Genomic DNA, 20,785 nt, shown 5'->3' with positions numbered 1-20,785 from the left:
ATTTTCTTGTCTTTGCATAAACAGGATTAAAACAGCTTCACTTAAGTCATAAACAAATGGATTTAAAATCATATCAAACCAATACTCAGCAGAAACCGAAGCCCGAAGCCTGACCACCCAGGAGAATCTGAATGTGGCCAACAACCCTGTGAGCTCGGAAGCAGGTCCTTCCCCAGTCGAGCCTCAGATGACACCAAGGCCCCAGCTGACACCCCGACTGCAGCTTGTGAGATGCTGAAGCGGAGGCCTCAGCGATGTTGTGCCCTGACTCCTCACTCACAGACTGAGACAACAAATGTGTGTGGTTGGAAACCACTCCATTTGTGGTAATATTTCACAGGGATTCATAACATGCCCTTTGTGTTTGGGGGAAGGGGGGTCCCTTAAAACCACTCTCAGGAGAGTCCTCCAGCTCTGCAGTCAATGCCATGGTTCTCTACCAGGTCTCAGATCTGAGCCCCATCAAACCTGGTCACAGCAGAAAAGCAATAATCCCTTTAGAATAAAGGGATAGAGACTGAGGGTTCTGATTGGATGTTAGCATTTGAGAAGGTGTATAAAAACGTCCGGCACCAGAGGAGAGATTCAGAGTCTTCCAGCTCTGCAGTCAGTGCGGTGGTTCTCCAGCAGGTCTGAGATCCGAGCCCCAGCCTACCGGTCACAGCAGACATTTCTGCAGGATTCCGTTCAGAGCACCTTGAAGATGAGCATCCAGACCCCGCCCACACTCCTGCAGCTGGCAGGAGAGAGCCTGCTGAGGGACCAGGGCTCAGCCGTCAAAGCTCTGGACTACCTGCCGGCTGGCTCCTCCCGCCGCTGTTCATTCAGGCCTGCCGTAGGAGAATCCGGGAGCCCCTGAAGGCGATGGTGCACACCTGGCCCTTCACTGTGCTCCCTCTGGGGGACCTGATGAAGCTGCCTGAGGTCATAGTCTTAAAAGCCGTGTTGGATGGGCTTGACGTTTTGCTTGCCCAGGAGGTTAGGCCCCGGAGGTGGAAACTGCGGGTGCTGGATTTAAGGAACATGGGTGCCAACTTCTGAGAATGTGGTGTGGAGACAGCACCCCAAAGTGCTCACCTAGGGGACCAGTGACTGTGCACAGCTCCAGCCCCAACATGGAGCACCCCTTGGCTCCCTTGCAGGTGTTCCTAGACCTTAACTTCAATGGAAGGGACGGGGATGAGTTTCTCGTGTACATCATCCAATGGGCCAAGGAGAGGGAAGGGTTGCTACACCTGCGCTGCAAGGCGGTGAGGATTTCTGAGGTGCCCTTCCAGAGGGTCAGGAGGGTCCTGGATAGGGTGCAGCTGGACTGCATCCAGGAGGTGGAAGTGAACTGCACCTGGGACCTGCCCACCCTGGGGACGTTTGGTCTCTACCTGGGTCAGATGAGTAACCTGCAGAGACTCTCTCTCTCCTACATCGATGTGTTGGCTGAGGAGGAGGACCGGGAGGAGGAAGAGGATTGGGACAGGAAACAGCAGGAGGAGCCGCGATCCTTTTCCCAATTCCTCTCTCAGATGCTCAGGCTGCAGCACCTCCGGGACCTCAACATGGATTTTCCCTCCTTCCTCCAAGGCCGTCTGGACCAGATGCTCAGGTGCCTGCAGACCCCCTTGGACAAACTCCCCATGGAAAATTGCCAGAGGCTGACTGCATTCAGACCTGACACCCCTGTTCCAGTGCCCGAACCTCAGGCACCTGAAGTCCCTGCATCTGTTTCGCCTCAGCCTCGCAGATTTTAGTCTTGAGCCCCTCCGAGCTCTGCTGGAGGCAGTGGCACCCACCCTCCAGGACCTGTGCCTGGATAACTGTGGGATGGTGGACTCCCAAGTCGAGGCCATCCTGCCTGTCCTGAGCCGCTGTCACCAGCTCAGGGAGTTCACCATCTCTCAGAACAACTTTTCCGTGGCCACCGTGGAGAAGCCGCTGCGCCACACAGCCGGGCTGCGCAGTTTAGAGTTCGAGCTGTACCCCGTCCCTCTGGAGTGTTACAGGACCCAGGGGACCGTCAACCAGGAGAGACTTGCCCAGATCCGGGCTGAGCTCATGGGGATACTGAGGGCGTTAGCACAGCCCAAGACCATCTGTCTTGCCACCAAGCACTTTGGCGATAGTGAGCTTTATGTTGTGGCATTTTCATGACATGGAGCCCGTGATGTGACCCTGCTCACTGGGTGCACCCAGCAAAGGCTTCTTTCTGGGCCTTTGGAAGCTGAAACCTCGGACCGGGGTGCAGTATGCAGGGGGCACCCACGTTTCAGGTTCATGCTCAGTGTGCATGGGGAAAGGGAGGGACCCAGCCCGGGTACAGGATTGCAGGGGCAAAAGTTGGGGAGTTCATGGGACCTCAAAGGCAAAGTGTCCTACAATCAGAAACATGAATCTGATTTGCTTGGGGAGGGGGCAAGATTTGGGTTCGAGGCGCATGTGTGGGAGTTAATCCTGGGGTGGCTGGTTGTGAAGGGATGATGAGAAATAAAGACAATTTCAAAGGCAAAAAAAAAAAAACACCCACCACTCTCAGGTTCAGTGATTCACTAGGATTGTCAGAACTCAGCAGAACTGTTATACAGTTTATAGAGTGAAAAGATACATATTAAAATCAGCAGTAAAAAGAAGGCACATAGGGCAGCAGCCAGGAGACACCCATTATCCTCTCCCAGTGGAGTCATATGGATAATTCTTAATTCTCCCGGCAACGATGTGTGAGTGTGCAAGGAGTATTGTCAACCAGGGAAAGTCACGCAAGCCTTGGCATCCAGGTCTTTCCGTGGAGGTCGCTCAGGTAGACAGGCCTCACCAACCAGGTGGCTGACCTTGGTCTCCAGCCTCTCCCAAGGTCAAGCTGATGACACCTCCCGGCCCAAGGCCCCCAGGTGAACGAAGACACTCTTATCAGGCAGGATATTCCAAAGGATTAGAGATTACGTTCCAGGGCCTTTCTTTCTTTGGACAGTGCAGAGTTAACGCTTCACTGCACACCCCTTAACTTCAGGAGTGGGATTCTTGAAGGCAGAGAAAGAAGACAGGGAACCAAGGTGTTTTAACCTTTATACCTTTACCGGCCTTATGGTCAGAGAGTTTCCGGGATGTAAACCATAGAGCCAGAAGGCAGGGTGCAGGGGCGAGGAGGCGGAGATGGGGCACTCGCCCAGAAGTTTCTCCTGATTAGCCACTGAATAGAAGGCAAGCTTCCCCCGCTCGAGGTCCAGCCAGATGCCCACCACCCTAGGTTTTTCTGAGCCGAGGACAGTTTCCTTGACCATGTGCCACATCGAGAGCTGGCTGGTTCCCTTCCACTCCACGCACCAGGAGTCCCTGGTCCTTCCCAGCATCTGGTCGCGGCTCATCCCCCAGGAAGCCACGCCAATCGCCCAGTGACTGCACTGCTGAGTGTCCACTTCCCAGTACTGCTGCCCAGAAGAGAAGGCTTGGGAGCATAAGACCTGGCAGATTGTAAACCTGTCGTGACTCCAGGCATAAAGCTGTGGGATGTGAGACACAGTCACCTTCCTGCGGTCCTCGGACAGCTCCAGGCTACAGGGCAGGCTCCCCAGGTCAAAGGTTGGACTGACAGCCCCTGAAGAAAAGAGAAAAACAAGAACATAACCAGCCAGCTCTGACTGTCCGTGCTCAGAGGTCCTCAGAGAGCAAAAGCAGCTCTGTATCTTTGGGTGTGATAAAGTTGTACTCGGACAGGCATTAATACAGGTATGGCAAACACTTGCTGCTCTCTGATGTTTGCTGACAATACCCCTTTCCCTCCTTAGCCTCCATTTACCATCAACCTTCTTCCAGGGAGCCCTCCCTGCGTCCCACCCAGCAAAAAGGCACCTCTTGCTTTGCTCGATACCCCCCGTGTTTTAGCTGTTCTCTAATGTACCATCTTCTACTTGGAGCACAGTGACATGACCACGGCTGTCCATCTCTCGCTAGTTATAATGCATAAGCTTCCTGATTAAGGATCATGTCTTATTCATTTTGTATATTTTATACTGTTCCCTGCTGAGTAAATAGATGTGAACACATACATAGCATTTCTACTCTAGGCACACATTTAAACACATTCACTCATCTAACCCTTATGGCAATCCCTGGAAGGAAGTAGGACTATTATGTTCTCCATCTTACAGATGAGGCGTCCGGGATGCTGGGAGGTTACCTAACTTGTCCGAGATCACAGAGCTAGTGAGCAGGAGCTAGGAGTCAAACCCACACTGTCTGGGTCCAGGATCCGTGCCCTCAGTGACCACTCCAGACTGGGACAGCGTATGGGGGAGTGGGCAGTTGGCTGCCTGTGGTGGTCCCAGCATGGATGCCCACAGGTGGCCTGAGCTCCCAGTGATCATGGGTCTGGGTTAGCCTGGAATTTGGGAGCTTTTCATTCCCTTTGTCTTTGTAATCAGCTCCCCACGGGAAGGGCTCGTGTGAGGTGGTGGGCCTAGCGGCAGGGAGATGGACACAGCACACTCTCCCAGCTCCCGTCTGCAGCCGGCCGAACGCAAGCTTTAAGCAGACCACATACTTACATTGAATAAACCTGGATGCAAGGAGGCTCTCGTCAGTCCGTGGGCGTGAGGAAGAAGACAGACCTTCCGGGAGTTTAACTAAGAAATAAAAATATTGGGAGGGGGGAAAAAGTTTTATAAAAGCAAGTAGACGGTATCTAAGCATCATGATCAGAGCCATGGCTTGTCTTCGCAGCAGCAGAAGCACCTTTAGCATCAGGGAGTGACCAGGCAGTGCAGCCAGCTCAGGGTTGTCCAGCCCCATGTTCTCACTGAGCCTTTTCCCACCCTTTCCTCCCTGAACTCTAAACTCGTTGCTGGCTCCTTGTTCGTCTCTATATTCTAAGAACCAAGCCTAGTATCAGGTATCTAGGAAGCGTATTTAGCAAATAAATTAACTAAGACAGTTCCAGGAGACAACAGTGCCCTGACATCCAGGATATCCATGAACCCCGTATCAGTGGTTTGTTTTTATTTTATTTTTTAATATTTTTATTGATTTCAGAGAGGAACGGAGAGGGAGAGGGAGAGAGAAATATCAATGATGAGAGAGTATCACGGATCGGCTGCCGCCTGCATGACCCACACTGGGGATCAAGCTTGCAACCTGGACATGTGCCCTGACTGGGAATCAAACCATGACCTCCTGGTTCATAGGTTGATGCTCAACCACTGAGCCACACTGGCTGGGCTCAATGCTTTAAACTGTTATAAAAACTGGGAAACGTGAGTTGGTGTGAGATTCATCTCAACTCACTGACGCCTCCTACTTCCTTCTCAATGTACTAAAGTTTAACTGTTAACTTAAAGCTACTGTGTGCTTCCAATGCCCACACAGTAGGTAGGAGAAGAGAAAGTAAAGGAGATGTCACAGTGCGGACTATGAAGGTAAAATCTTCCCCCATGTGTATCTTCTTGTTGCTGTTAATCCCACAGAGGATATTTTTCCATTGATATTTAGAGAGAGGAAGGGAGGGGGAGAGACACAGAGAGAGAAACATTGATTGGTTGTCTCCAGCACACACCCTTACCAGGGCCGGGGATCAAGCCTGCCACCAAGATATGGTCCCTTGATCAAAATCGAACCTGGAACCCTTCAGTCTGCAGGCTGACGCTCTATCCACTGAGCCAAGCTGGCTAAGGCCAGGCTTTTTTTTAAAAAAAAGTAGCCAGGATCCCTGGGGAATATAAAATAATAATATAGCACTATTCTGTGTAAGTAAAATTGTTCGGCATAAAACATGATTTCCATGGCAGCGCGTGGAGTACTTACATAGGGGCAAAGGAAGGCACTGTGATGAGCCAGTCAAATTGCGTGGCAACTGTTAGAGCACTGACTTGAAGAACACTATCTATTGTCTTTAAAACAATCCTGTGAGCCCGACTGGCGTGGCTCAGTGGTTGAGCATCGACCTATGAACCAGGAGGTCACGGTTCGATTCCCGGTCAGGGCACATGCCTGGGTTGCAGGCTTGATCCCCAGGGCGGGGCGTGTAGGAGGCAGCCGATCCATGATTCTCTCTCATCACTGATGTTTCTGTCTCTCTCTCCCTCTCCCTTCCTCTCTGACATCAATAAAAATATTTTTAAAAAATAAATAAATAAAACAATCCTGTGACATCGCAGCTGGTTTGGCTCAATGGCTAGAGCATCAGCTTGCAGACTGAAGGATCCCAGGTTCAATTCCTGATCAAGGGCACATGCCTGGGTTGTAAGCTCAGTCCCCAGTAAGGGGCATGCAGGAGGCAGCCGATCCAATTCTCTCTCATCATTGATGTTCCTTTCTCTCTCTTTCTCTCTCTCTCTCTCTCTCTCTCTCTCTCTCTCTCTCTCCCTCCCTCCCTCCCTCCCTCCCTCCCTTCCTCCCCCCTCCCTCCCTCCCTCCCTCCCTCTCTCCCTCTCTCCCTCTCCTTTCCTTCCTCACTTTGAAATAAATTTTTAAAAAAATATTTTTTAAAAATCCTGTGACAATTTCAGGGAATGATGTTTCAGGATATGGGGGTATATCAGATCCTTTGCTTTAAAAATGTTCTGGACTGGTCCAAATAGCCAAAAACAACATAATCACTAAGAAATAACTATATTGTACTTGCTAAGGCATACTTAAATGTTATAAATTGAATTTTTAAAGAATACTATAAGAGGTATGCTTCATTCCTCAAAAAATTAGAACAGAAATTACCATATGATCCAGCCATTCCACTTCTGGGGATATAGTCAAAAGAACTGAAAGCAGGATCTTGAAGCGATATTTGCACACCCATGTTCACAGCTGTGTTATTCACAATAGCCAAGAGGTGGGAGCAACCCAGTGTCCACTGCTGGTTAAATGGATAAGCAAAATGCACCATATGCATACAATGGAATACTGCTCAGCCTTAAGAAGGAAGAGAATTCTGACACATGCCACAACGGAGATGACCCTTGAAAACATTATACTAAGTGAAACAAGCCAGTCACAAAAAGGCAATAGCTGTGTGTTCCACTTACATCTGGTCCCTAAAGCAATCACACTCATAGAAACTGGAAGTGAATGTGGGGTGGGGAGCCGGTAGTATAGAGTTTAAACAATAGTTTAAACAATAGTATAGAGTTTCAGTTTTGCCTCATTAAAAAGATCTGGAGCTTGGTTGTACAAGAAAGTCAATGTACTTAACACGACCAGACTGTATGCTTAAAAATGGCTAAGATGGTGGGTTTATGGAAATGAACCTGCCACCTCAGCATGTGCCCTGATCGGGAATCGAACCTGCGACCTTTCGGTGCATGGGATGATGCTCAACCAACGGAGCCACACTGGCCGGGACAGAAAGTTGAAGGTTTTATCAAATAAAGGCATTTACTAGTTAAAAATGAAAAGCGGCCTATTTCTGAATCACCCTCCGATAGATAACACCGATGAACGGTAAGCCAGCAAAGTCTGGTCCAGACTGATGTACAGGTCTTAGAAAATGAGTTTCTATCTCATCAAGGGCCTGGGTTCTATTACAACTCCAGTCACTTCCAAAAACATGGCCAGCCACGAAATACCTCAGCCCCTTCTCTCCTCACATACACCACAGTGACATGCAGTGGGGCCCTGGGTCACATCCCCAGACAACCATGGAACACTTTGCCTTCCCCCCAACTTCCCTACTTAACCCTCCTCTCCCAATAAACTCAACTCACCCTGCCTTTGTTCTTCAGGCGGCTCTTTCCCCGTGAGGTTTTCTTGCAATTTCCGCCGGATGTCTTCTAGGTCATGCAGAATGTCTCTCATTTTGTCCTCAGCTGTGTTGGAAGTCGCTAGCTTTGGAGAAATCAAGGAATGGTCCACCCCACCAGAAAAAGCCTATTGATGAAGCATTTAAAAAAGAAAAGAAAGTCTCCCAGGAATGCATCAAATAGTATACTCCAGTGTTGCAACCCATCTATAATTTTCCACTTACCTCCTAACGAGTTTTTAAAACATAATTAGGCCCTCAAAATACACACTTTGAAAATAATCTGGAGTAATACATAGTACAGCAGAAATATTAAAGAGTGGGGGGGGGGTGATGGATGATTTTCACTTATATTCTTTAAACGGCTATGTATTTTCTCGTCCTTTTGTGCAATAAATATCAATTTCTTAAGTAATACTAAAACAAGTCAAAAAATAAAACAAGTCAAAAGTTGTTAGGCCCATATAATTTACAAAGTAAATAATACAGATAGCCACTGAGCTAAGCCACAAAGGCTAGACTCATCTTCCCCAGACTCTTGTCATGATAGCATATACCTTCTCACCCAGGCCCCGCTCTCTGGGGCCTCCAACACGTGCTCACGGATTTTCTTGCACTTCAGGTCCTATGAGTCCCCAACACAGCCTCCCGTCTGCTACTTTCCACCTACAGCGCCAGCACCCAACCTTCCTTCCCAACTTTGCATAAGCCACCGCCCACTTTTTTCACCAATCGTAACAGTAGCAGGCACCACTTACTGAGTCCCTTCCACTGCTCACCTCGAATTTGCATAACAACCTTCCAAGGTGGGTTTATTATCCCCATTTTGCCAAAGAAGAAGCTAACGTTCGTGAAGTTGAGCTAAAATTTGCCATAGTTCATTGTATTGCCCTACATTTTCTCATTGCTAAAGCACTTCTTTTATACACCATCCCTTTCAACCCCAACATTTCACTGCTGCAGGACTCATTATTCCTACTTTAGAGGTAGAAACCTGAGATTCAGAGAGATGAAATGACTTGCTCATAATACTAATGTTACACCCCTAAAGTCCCACGTATTCACCCATTCAGTGGGAAGTGCCTAGCACTGTGCCAGGCCTGGGGATACAAGGGTGAACAAAAGAACAAAAGCCCTCAAGGTCTTCACCCTCATGACGCTTAGAGTCCAGGGCCAGAGAAGAGGCGGGGGGGCACACGTGAGTAAATTGTGGCTGTGCTAACGGCTGCCCATGGAAGCTACATGGAGTCATGAGAGAGAGACGATGTCTAATAGGGGATGTGCCCGGTTCAAGGAAAGCAGTGAAGGATTTTCCAGGACAGTGATGATCTCCTTGGGGTCTGAAGGATGAGCAGGCATTCTCTGGGTGACAGGGCGAAAGAAGAACATTCCATGGAGTGCACCCTGTGGTGGGGGAAAGTGTGGCAACACCCTGGAGGGCAGACGTGGGCCAGCGCGGCCAGGACCTGAAGAGCCAGGAAGAGCTGAGTGAAATGAGATGGGAGAGGCAGGCAGGGACAGAATCCTGCGGGCTCTTGTTGGTTCTGTGAGGATGAATCCTGCACAGCAGATGCCGTTGGAGTGTTTTAAGCGTTTGAGTTACATGATCAGATCTGCACTTGAGAGGGTCACTCTGATGACCCCGAGGACAGCAGACTAGAGGGGGTGGAATGGAGCAATTGGGAGGCTACTGGAGAAATCCAGGCAAGACGTGATCATAAGCTTGGATTAGAGAAGTCTCAAGGGAGCTCAGGAGCAGTAAATAGAGCTTGGCCAGGGTGATTCAGTAGTTGAGCGTTGACCTGTGAACCAGGAGGTCATGGTTCGATTCCCGGTCAGGGCATATGCCCAGGTTGTGGGCTCCATCCCCACAGTGTAGGGTGTGCAGGAGGCAGCCAATCAATGATTCCCTCTCATCATTGATGTTTCTGTCTCTCTCTCTCCCTCTCCTTTCCTCTCTGAAATACATAAAATATATTTGAAAAAATTAAAAAAGAAAATAGTAAACAGATTCAAGAGATGTTTTGGCAGGTGAGGGAGGAGGTGCGTGATTCTCAGGTTTCTGGCTTGTGCCCTTGGAAGAATAACCAGCAGTCAGATTGGGGAATTTCCCCTGAGGAACAGTTTGGGGCATGTTAGGTGTCAGGTGCCTTTGTGACACTAAGAGGCGACTGTGAGAAGGAAGACACCAGCCTAGAGCTCAGAGAAGTGGCCGGGGTGGAGCTGTTTGTGCCAATTAAAGCCGTGGGTGTGGGGAAGAGAAAGGGACCCACGGGTGAGCCTTGAGGAATCCCAACATTTCACTGCTAAGCAGAGGCGAGTGAGCCTGCAAAACAGACTGGAAAGGAGCAGCCAGCCAGAGAGAAACGGGAGGGCTCGTGGGCAGAAGCTAAGGGAAAGGCAAGCTTCAAGGACGAAGGTGTGGTCACCCATGCCAAAGGCCACTGAAGGCGTGGCTCAGTGCTTGAGCATCGACCTATGTGCCTGGAGATGACAGTTCGATTCCCGGTCAGGGCGCATGCCCGTGTTGCAGGCGCAATCCTCAGTGTGGGGCGTGCAGGAGGCAGCTGATCAACGTTCTCTCTCATCATGGCTGTTTCTATCTCTCTCTCCTCCCTTTCCCTCTGAAATCAATAAAAATATAGTTATTAAAAAAAAAAAAAAGCCGAACCGGTTTGGCTCAGTGGATAGAGCGTCGGCCTGCGGACTGAGGGGTCCCGGGTTCGATTCCGGTCAAGGGCATGTACCTTGGTTGCGGGCACGTCCCCAGTAGGGGGCGTGCAGGAGGCAGCTGATCGATCTCTCTCATCGATGTTTCTAACTCTCTATCCCTCTCCCTTCTTCTCTGTAAAAAATCAATAAAATATATTAAAAAAAAAAAAAAAAGATGAGGACTAGAACGTCTGCAGGATTTACGTAGAGGCCACTGGTGATCTTAGAGCTGGTTAGGTGGAGTGAACAGGATGGGACCTAGGCCTCTTGAAGCTTCCCTATCAAACCTCCAGGCCTCCCTGTTTGGTAGTCCAGCGAAGGGTAAAAGGCAGAGCCTTACTGCATCCATCAACTGCAAACGCGTTCATGCTGCCCCAGTTGGGAGCTGTCCCCGCCCCTGTCTCTTGCCACACCCTTTCCTCTCCCCGCTTGAGCCTACCATGCCCAGGACGTTCAGTTTGTTCTCCGGCCCAGATTCTGGGAGGTGCCTCTGCTTCTGAAGGCTCCTGACGATGTCTACAAGCCGTTCCACCAGCTCTGCCAGCTCCCGGCCAGCTTCTGGGATGCTCTTCGGTGCCGCCGCCTTTAAAAGAGCAAAGCAGAACCCAAAGCTGGACCCAGGAATCAGCTCTACATAGAGTGCGCAGCCTGGATATAGGAACAGGCAAGGACGCGACAGAAACATTCAGAGGACAAGAAGGGAGGCTCCCCAGACCTTTTGCAAGCCCTTTTCCCTTATTGATCGTCTTGTGGCCATAAGAGGAAAGCAGAGTCCATCTGCGGATGGAGGGGGAGGGGGAATGGGAGTAAAGTGTGAAGGGAAGCCTAGGGGCCATTATGAACAGGGGAAGTCAGAGAAGACATGGGTGTGAACCTGGCAGGGACGGTGGCAGCGATAGAGTGAGTGGTGCAGTGGAAGGCATGTGGCTCAGGCTCAAGCTCCACTCTTTTTTTTTTTTTTTTTTTTATTGATTTTTTACAGAGAGGAAGGGAGAGGGATAGAGAGTTAGAAACATTGATGAGAGAGAAACATCGATCAGCTGCCTCCTGCAAACTCCCTACTGGGGATGTGCCCGCAACCAAGGTACATGCCCTTGACCGGAATCAAACCTGGGACCCTTCAGTCCACAGGCCGACACTCTATCCACTGAGCCACACCAGTTAGGGCTCAAGCTCCACTCTTGCCTCTGATTCATCCTATGTCCTGACCAGGCTTTTCAGAAATGAAAGTGACATCCCTCCTTCTCTCCCATAGGGAAAAAGATCTACCTAGCTGTTCACTGTGAAAGGATCTTGGAGACTTTAGTGATGTACAGATGAAAGCTTTTTTGTTTGTTTACTGGCATCTTTAACATTACATAAAACATCCAGCCCAGCCAGCAAGGCTCAGTGGTTGAGTGTTGACCTATGAACCAGGAGGTCACGGTTTGATTCCCAGTCATTCCCAGGACACATACCCAGGTTGCCAGCTCAGTCCCCAGTGTGGGGCGTGATGGAGGTAGCCGATCAATGATTCTCTCTCATCACTGATGTTTCTATTTCTCTCTCCCTCTCTCTTCTTCTCTGAAAACAATAAAAATACGTATTTTTTGAAAACATTCAGAAGAGAGTGCTAAACAACTCCACTTAAAGAGCTTAATCTGCTCAGCTGCCCAGCTGGGAGTGGGAGTAAGCTTTGCAGCCAACATATTTTGGCAACAACCTCATGATCTGATGACAGTCAACAGAGGCAGCCTGGGCACAGACCACAATGGAGAACTCCGCATCCCCTCCAAAAGGGGTGGTTCTACATAGAGTCACAGAAATGGAAGGCATTCATCACTCAACTGTGAATCAACCAGAGTTTTTTATAACTTTGTTTTGACATTTGTCATATTTTACATTTTGCTGGAGCCTCAAACACTGGGATTGACCCAGGGCCTTTTTCATCTCTTAAATAGCCCTGATGTCCCTCAAAATAGCATGCGTTTTGGCAGTTGTCAGCAGGCTACTTTAGAGAGGGAGGTGACTGACCCCTGGTAACACTGTTTGCTCTTAAAGGTCCAGGCCCCACTCCTAAATATTCAAGCAGCAGGAACTCTGTAGAGGAGACCTTATCCAGGCACCTGAGCAAATTAAAGACTTTAAAAAATACATGCATTGCTTTTTCTATCTGTAAGAGAAATACACACTTATTGTGGCAAATTTTAAAAATGCAGAGAATGAAAAAGAAGAAATGTTTTAAATCATCTAATAGCCTACCATCCAAAGACAATCTTTTTAATTTAAAAGCCAATGGAAAGGATATTCAATCACTATATTAACAAAGAGTTTTAAGAAGCTGTGGGATAATGCTGTATTTATAATCTAAAAATAGAGAACAGGCTTTATTCATAATTGGGAAAAAATGGAAGTAACCTATATGTCCATCAAAAGGTGAATGGATAAACTGTGGTACATCTATGCAATGAAATATTATTAAGCAATAACAAAAAAATGAGCTATCCAGCCACAAACCTTCATTTTGCTTTGTGAAAGAAGCCAGTCTGACAAGGCTAGATACTGTATGATTCCAACTATATGACATTCTGGAAAAGGCAAAGAGATGGTAAGAAGATCAGTAGCTGCCAGAGATTGGCTCGGGGATACACATAGGAGGAGCATAGGGGATGTTCCCGGCAGTAACACTGCATGGTAACCATAACTATAGATCCATGACCTGAGACATTTAACAAAAGCCATTGAACTGCACAACACAAAGAGTGAACCCTAATGTAAACTGTGGACTTTAGTAAATAACGATGTGTTAATATTGCTTCATCAATTGTGACAAACGTACCACATTAATGCAAATTGTTAATAACTGCAGAAACTGTGAGGGGTACATAGGAACTTCCTGTACTATCTGCTCAATTTTCTGTAAACCTAGAACTGCTCTAAAAAATAATGTCTATTAATTCATTTAAAAAAAAAAAAAAGACATACCCCGGTTATACAACAAGACCTCAGCTCTGTTTAAAAGGACTCAGGAGAACAAAAGGGTGGCGTGGGCAGCTCCAAGCTCTCACCCCAGCCCCCACACAGCAACATCGAAAAACAAGCAGAAACTGTCAGAACTCTGGAAAACACTGTTTCTAAGAAGAGCAACTGGGCATAGCTCAGTGGTTGAGCATTTAACCTATGGACCAGGAAGTCCTGGTTCAATTCCTGGGTTGCTGGCTCTATCCCCAGTGGGGGATATGCAGGAGGCAATCAATGATTCTCTCCCATCAGTGATGTTTCTATCTCTCTCTTCCTCTCTAAAATCCATTTTAAAAATATTTTTTTATAAAAAAGAAAAGAAAGAAAAAGAGCAACCTGGCAGTAGGAAAGCACTGTGGTGTTTTTGCTTGTCCTTGCCCCACTCCCCGCTGGCTCAGGAATATAATCAAGACTCCTCGCTCGGGGCTCTGGTCCTGTTCTGGAAGAGCAGCACACGCCTTATTCACAAACTGTCATGCGTGTCTGTTCTAACCGGGCTGCCCGCTGCCCCAAGGAGTGGCATAGGGTACTCATCTTTGTCTCACCTGACTCGGAGCTCAGACCGAAAAAGCATGGGCATGGCTCACGGATGCTGCAAGCTGAACTACAACATGCCAATGTCTGGGGCAAAAGATTATGCTGGAAACACCTAAGTGCCAGAAGCAAAAGCTGGGGGAACCGGACCCCTCCGACTTTGAAAATAGATACTGGCACACCAACGTTCACTACAACAACACTTACAGTAGCCAAACGGTGGAAACAATCCAGATGCGCATGGATGTATGAACGGATTTTTAAAAATGTGGCATATATATACAAGGGAATGATGAAAGGAATGAAGTCTGGGCACATGGTACAACATGAACGAACCCTGAAAACATTATGGTAAGTGAAGGAAGCTAGACACGAAGGACAGATACTTAGGGTTCCATTTATATGAAATATCTAGAGTAGGCAAAATCACGGAGACAGTAAGCAGGTTAGAGGGGACCAGAGGCTGGCGCCGGGAGCGAATGAGAAGTTAATGCTTGGTGCGCACAGAGCTTCTGATTGTGGTGATGAAAAGGTTCTGGAAATAGCGGTGATGGTTGCACAACATTGTAAAAACAACTAAAGCCCCTAGTTATACCCTTAAAAATGGTTAACCTGGCAAATTTCGTATATACAAAAACATTATTAGAGAGACAGATGTGGAAAGACTGGGAAGAAGCGGAACTCTATGCCAAGAAGTATAGCAGCGAGGTTGAAAGGATTTCAGATTTGAATTATTTTTTCTGCTTCGTATTTTTCTAAAACTTTCCAAAAGAGCAGGTTCTACTTTTAAATGGAGAAAAGTAAACTGGAAGCAGAAAGGATGCGGGAGGTAGCGCCATGGAGAGCGGGCTGGTTGGAAGCCAGGGTCCCGCCACCCTACCCGGGGCTGCGCGGCGCGGCGCGGGGGCCCGGGGCCGGGGCGCGGGGTCCCGTCCGGGGCGCCCCCCAGCTCGCCCAGCGCGCGGCTGTACTTGTCCGCCAGGTCCTGCAGCAGCGTGTTCTTCCGCAGCCGCAGCGGCTGCGCCGCGCCCTCGCGGCAGGTGGGGCAGGACCAGCGGCGCCCCGCGCCCCACAGGCCCTGCAGGCAGTCCCGGCAGAAGCTGTGGCCGCAGGGCAGCGTGACGGGCCAGGCCAGCAGCCCCTGGCAGATGATGCAGCCCAGGTCGTCCTCCGCCAGCCACACGGGCACCGTCAGGCCGTCGTCCGGGCTCGCCATGGTCCCGGGCCACCGGCCGGAAGCAGGGCCACCCCGGGGACGCCGCCCGCTGCGACGTCTCCTCCGGCTCCTCCCTCGCCCCTCCTCTCCCCGCCCCTCCGGCCTCCTCCCCTCCGGGTGGCGGCCCCGCCGCGCTGCTGTCCAGTCTCCGCTCCTGCAGAAAGCGGACTCTCACCCCGGCTCCTGCGCTGGGAAACCGGCTCGCCCCAAACCGTTAGGAGCCAGCTGGTGCCCCAAAGATTCCCTCCAGCTTGATGTCCTCCCGTTACAATGCAACCCCGACAGCTCTGGGGAGAAGAAAAGAGAGAGGATTCGATTCCAGACTCTTAAGCGAAGGTGTCCACTAGGTGTCACCCAGCCCCTTAACAAGCAGTGAGGAATTAAAGAAGGCGCAGTGCACAAGGTTAGGACCTAAAACAGTACCTACCGTAACATCGGTTCTCAACCTGTGGGTCGCGACCCCTTTGGCGGTCGAAGGACCCTTTCACAGGGGTCGCCTAAGACCATCCTGCATATCAGATATTTACATTACGATTCATAACAGTAGCAACATTACAGTTATGAAGTAGCAACGAAAATAATTTTATGGTTGGGTCACAACATGAGGAACTGTATTTAAAGGGCTAGAAGGTTGAGGACCACTGGGTAGTAAGTTACATACTTTAAAAATACCAGTGTAGCCCTAACCGGTTTGGCTCAGTGGATAGAGCATGGGCCTGCGGACTGAAAGGTCCCAGGTTCGATTCTGGTCAAGCGCATGTACCTGGGTTGTGGGCACATCCCCAGTAGGAGGTGTGCAGGAGGCAGCTGATTGATGTTTCTGACTATCCCTCTCCCTTCCTCTCTGTAAAAAATCAATAAAATATATTTTTAAAAATATCAGTGTAGACCTGGAGAGTATTATGCTAAGCGATATAAGCAAGCCAGTCAGAGAAAGATAAGTATCATATGATCTCACTCATATGTGGAATCTAACGAACAAAATAAACTGATGGACAAAATAGATCTAGAGACGTGGAAGCATGAAACAGATTGTAGAATCTCAGAGGGAAGGTGGGGCTGGGTGGGTGGGTGGGTGGGAAGAGATCAACCAAAGGACTTTTATGCATATATGAATAACCCATGGACATATATGAATAATCGGGTGGTGAAGGCCTGGGGTGGGGGCGGGCACTGGGGGGCGAGCTGGAGGGGGCTCATGGGGGGAAAAGGGACATATGTAACACTTACAACAGTAAAGATTAATTTAAGAAAAATACCAGTGTTCGGGCTCCCCTCCCAGAGAGTCTGATTTCATTGTCTGGGATAGAGCCCCGGCACTGGTATTGTTCACACACACACACACACACACACACACACACACACACGCACCCGGTGAGTCAAACGTGCAAAGCTGAGTGAGCTTAGACTTTAAAAATCCCTAGTACAAGGCAGGATTGTGCCGCTGTCTCCTTACTGCCCTCTGCTGGCTGGAAGCACATTACCCAACAGGCATCCTGGTGAAAGTACTAGAAAGTCTGTTTTCTTGCAGCTTGCACACCTGGTTCCAGTGGGGCTGGCTTTCTTCCTCCTCTCTTATTCCAGTCCTAAGCGCATTGCAACCAGAAAACGGAGCTGGAAGAGCATCAAGTCCTCTCCAAAGACCCAGAGGCAAAGGAACCTCCAGGCTTGCGTAGCAATAACTGAGTGGCAGAGACCAGAACCCACCTCCCTCTGATCTGTTGAAATGAACTAACACTGTCTTATATTTTACCTCCGTCTTACATGATCTCAAAGTCGGTACCAGATAATACAAATTTGTGGCTATTTCCTGTTAGTTGTTTGTTTTGGGGGGGTTTTTTCTGGGGGGGGGTGAAAGAATTCATACTGAGCATCGAGAGAGATGCAGAAAGGAAGTTTATTTTACTTTCCCTGAAGGGAAAGGGCCAGTGCATTGCTATTCAATACAAGGCAAGAAACAGAAAGTGGCTCCCCCTTTTAAAGCCTTGGCTACAGTTGCTAGGTGATAAGAAAGGAAAGAGGATTTGGGGGCTGAAATTAAGCAGATAAATTAAACAAACTTTGAAAAGTTTGTTTGCTTTTTTTTAGGAGATAGTCTAGGCAGCTGTTCTAAAGAGGTGTCTTATCAGTATTTTTCTGAGCCTGTAAAACATGTAAAAGTTATGAAGAGTTCAAAAGAGGCTTGTTTGAAGCAGGTGGCATAGGGGGGGAACTTTCTACTAACTAGAGACTTCTTGATGCAAATTTTCCCTGAGTTGTAAAAATAGCAGGGAGGAGGAGTATGCAAAAATGTAGCCTTGAGCATAACTTATCTTGTTTTGCAGTCTGAACAGAGGGGCTGTTTGAATCAGAGGAGCTAACAATCTTGGGATTTAAGAACTAGGTGCTTCTCGTAAGTTGTAGAAGGCTACAGCAAAAAAAAGAAAAAAAAGAAAGGCCCATTTTTCTGTCCTTACATTTCCAATACTGGAAATTGCAGGTAGTAGTCAATAAAACATATCTTTTAGTGCTGCTCATCGAAGTTTCCAACTCTTTCCCTTTCTAGGCACCTGGTAGGATTGGCACTTCCCTGGCCCGCTTGAAACACACAGAAATACTACTTAACTTCCCATCAGCTCAAAAAGCTAGTGAGTATCATTGTAATCTCTTTCTGCCAGCTGCCCTGACTATGGAAATGAAGCCGGCGTGTGGTGGCCTGAGTCCCTGCGTGGCTAAGATGAGCAGACACCCTGCCAACCCACACTAGGACGTGGAGTAAAGGAGAGAGATAAACTCGGGATATGTTAACTGAGATTTAGTGGGTGCTTGTTGCTGCAGCAGAACCTAGCCTGCCCTGACAGATGAACAGTTGACCTCTGAGCAACCATAAGCTCTGTCCTCTATTTTTCAATCCGTGAGACGGCAGGTTTCCATCAGCGTTTTAGTGACCCTCTGAGGCACTCACAGGGGCCTGCCCTTAAGTGAACATCGAAACAATGAAAAACGCACCCTTGCTTTCTAGTGGCCACTTCTCTCAGTTTCGTCCTGCTTCGGGTTATTTTCCAGGGCCTTCGGATCGTTGTTTTGTCCTAGTCTGTGCAGAGTTTCTCATTGTCACCTGTGGAATGGTTGTTCTGAATTAGCTACTCCACCCCTGGGAAGCAGAGCCTGCTCCAGTCTAACCTGTTCTCACTCCTTCCCTTCCCAACGACCTGTGCTCCAGCCATAGTTGAAGTTTCCAGAACAGGCCACGTTCTCTCTTATCTGTGGGCCTTTGTACACACTTCTTTTTCCTCCTCCCCCACCCTAACCCAAGTATCTTCTATTCATTCTTTAGGACTCAGCATAAATATCTCTCTTCATTCAGCAGGACTGACTCAAGTAAAAGAAACTTCCTTGTTCTAACAAGTCAAAAGGGAGAAGAGGATTTAATGTCAGAGTACAGAGGAGTCGTTGGGGAATCCAATGACCGAGATCCAGCCAGGCCTTCGAAACCAACTAAAACCAGGCACTCCATTTCATTGGGACTTTATCTCCATCCCTTGTGTCTGTTCTCTGCCCTTCTGAGGGGCTTCTAAGAACCCACATGTCTCTCAAGTAGCTTGTTACTGTCTATTCCTCTTTCTTCCCCCTCTAGACCGTAGGTTCCTTGAGGGCAGAACTGTGCCTTTATTTTTCCATCCTCAGAACTTAGCAGAATACAACCAACAGAGCTTACAGGAGGAGGGAAAGGCAGACAAGTAACCTGACCTTTAATATACAACCCAGCAGGTATTGAAACAGGCGTTTTCAAGGTGTTTTAGGAGCCAGAGGAGGAAGCAGCCCCTCTCTATTGGGCGGTCAGGAAGACTCAGAAATGACACCTGGATGCTGCTGCTTGTCCTCTGATGGGGCCGGGAGGGGGGGGGGCCGCGGGTCCCCAAAGGAAAATACCACAAAAAGCAGAGAATCTCTTTAAGAGCCTCCCAACCCTCTAGGTCTCCACCGAAATGAAGAGGGAACACCCAGTGTCTTTCTGCACATCCCTTGAAGGGACAAATCGTAAAGCAGAGACCTTGGTGGTCGACTTCGGCCTCACGTCAGCCATTCCAGCTTTCTTCCAGTTCTCTTTCCCCTCTTCGGGTCTTGCAACATTGTCTTGCCTCAGCCTAGAGCAGCGGTTCTCAACCTGTGGGTCGCGACCCCTTTGGGGGTCGAACGACCCTTTCACAGGGGTCGCCTAAGACCATCAGAAAACACATATATAATTACATATTGTTTTGGGGATTAATCACTATGCTTTAATTATGTTCCATTTGTAACAATGAAAACACATCCTGCATATCAGATATTTACATTACGATTCATCGCAGTAGCAACATTACAGTTATGAAGTAGCAACGAAAATAATGTTATGGCTGGGGGTCACCACAACACGAGGAGCTGTATTAAAGGGTCGCGGCGTTAGGAAGGTTGAGAACCACTGGCCTAGAGGGTTTTCCTCACCCTCGTCCTTTTGACTCACCTCTCAAGAGCTTTAAGGTTTCAACCTCACCATCACTTTTGGGAGCAGGAGGAGGCTCCCCACACCCCCTCAGTTAGGGGAAACCAACCCTATTGCCAAGTGCTCCCAGAGTGGCCTGTCCTTCCTCTGTCTCGGCCGCCCTCTGGAAAGGTGGCCTCCAGCAGCCTGTGATTGGTGACAGCAGGGCCCACGTCCTCTGGCTCCTGTCTATGCCCAGGGCTTGGCACAGAGCCCGGCACCTCAGAGGTGGCTCAGAAATACTTGTTGCTTCCATTGCATTTCAAGAGTTAGTACCATTTCCTCATTTGAATGGGGAAAACTGGCACGGAGGTGGGGAAGTGAGACCTGACACGTGGGTTGATAGCTCTCTGCCCTGGGCTCCTGGTGGAGTTGCCTCCCTGGCTGCCTTCTTTCCTTCCAGAACTGTAATGAGCAATGCGGACATCATTTTTTTGTATCATCTAAGCTTTTATGTCTTCTAAAATGTGCACAAAGATGGTACATTGTTGATTCCTGAAGAGAAAACACTATTTTTAGCAGTGAACAGTGGATGTGGGTTTTTGTTTTGTTTTTTATGTTTTAAAACATCCACTTCATTGTGTGTCGTTCCATATACCAAAAGGTTGCCGGGTTGGTTAGATTCCCAGTCAGGGTACATGCCTAGGTTTCCTGCTGAATCCCCAGTAGGGGATGTGTAGGAAGCAGCCAATTGATGTTTCTCTCGCTCCCTTTCTCTCTCTCTCAAGTCAATAAAAACATATTTTTAAAAAATGTTCCCCTAAGCTTTTAATTTGAACATGGTTTTATTGATTTTAGAGAGAGAAGAAGGGAGGGGGATAGACAGATAAAAACATTGATGAGAGCCCTGGCCTGTTTGGATCAGTGGATAGAGCGTCGGCCTGCGGATTCAAGGGTCCCAGGTTCAATTCCAGTCAAGGGCATGTGCCTTGGTTGCGGGCACATCCCCAGTGGGGAGTGTGCAGAAGGTGGCTGATTGATGTTTCTCTCTCATTGATGTTTCTAACTCTCTATCCCTCTCCCTTCCTCTCTGTAAAAAAATCAATAAAATATATATTTTTTTAAAAACATTGATGAGAGAGAAATTTGGGAATCTGGTGACTTCTTG

The 20,785-nt window shown here is 48.5% G+C and overlaps 1 protein-coding gene across 1 annotated transcript; it reads right to left on the bottom strand.

Moving 5' to 3' along the window:
• Nucleotides 1-2,524: 2,524 nt before the first annotated feature.
• RNF135 (ring finger protein 135) lies at nt 2,525-15,176 on the bottom strand (the record flags this gene model as incomplete). Its single annotated transcript, XM_081108821.1, has 5 exons — nt 2,525-3,583; nt 4,533-4,610; nt 7,680-7,842; nt 10,866-11,009; nt 14,841-15,176. The coding sequence occupies 5 exons, from the start codon at nt 15,174-15,176 to the stop codon at nt 3,054-3,056; spliced, it is 1,251 nt and encodes a 416-aa protein (XP_080964947.1). The 3' UTR covers nt 2,525-3,053.
• Between the last annotated feature and the right edge of the window lie 5,609 nt (nt 15,177-20,785).

This window comes from Myotis nattereri, assembly GCF_964212035.1.
Source record: "Myotis nattereri genome assembly, chromosome: 16".
NCBI classification, from domain to species: domain Eukaryota; kingdom Metazoa; phylum Chordata; class Mammalia; order Chiroptera; family Vespertilionidae; genus Myotis; species Myotis nattereri.
The sequence above is the reverse complement of the archived record's forward strand: the minus strand, read 5'-3'. Positions and strand labels throughout refer to the sequence as shown.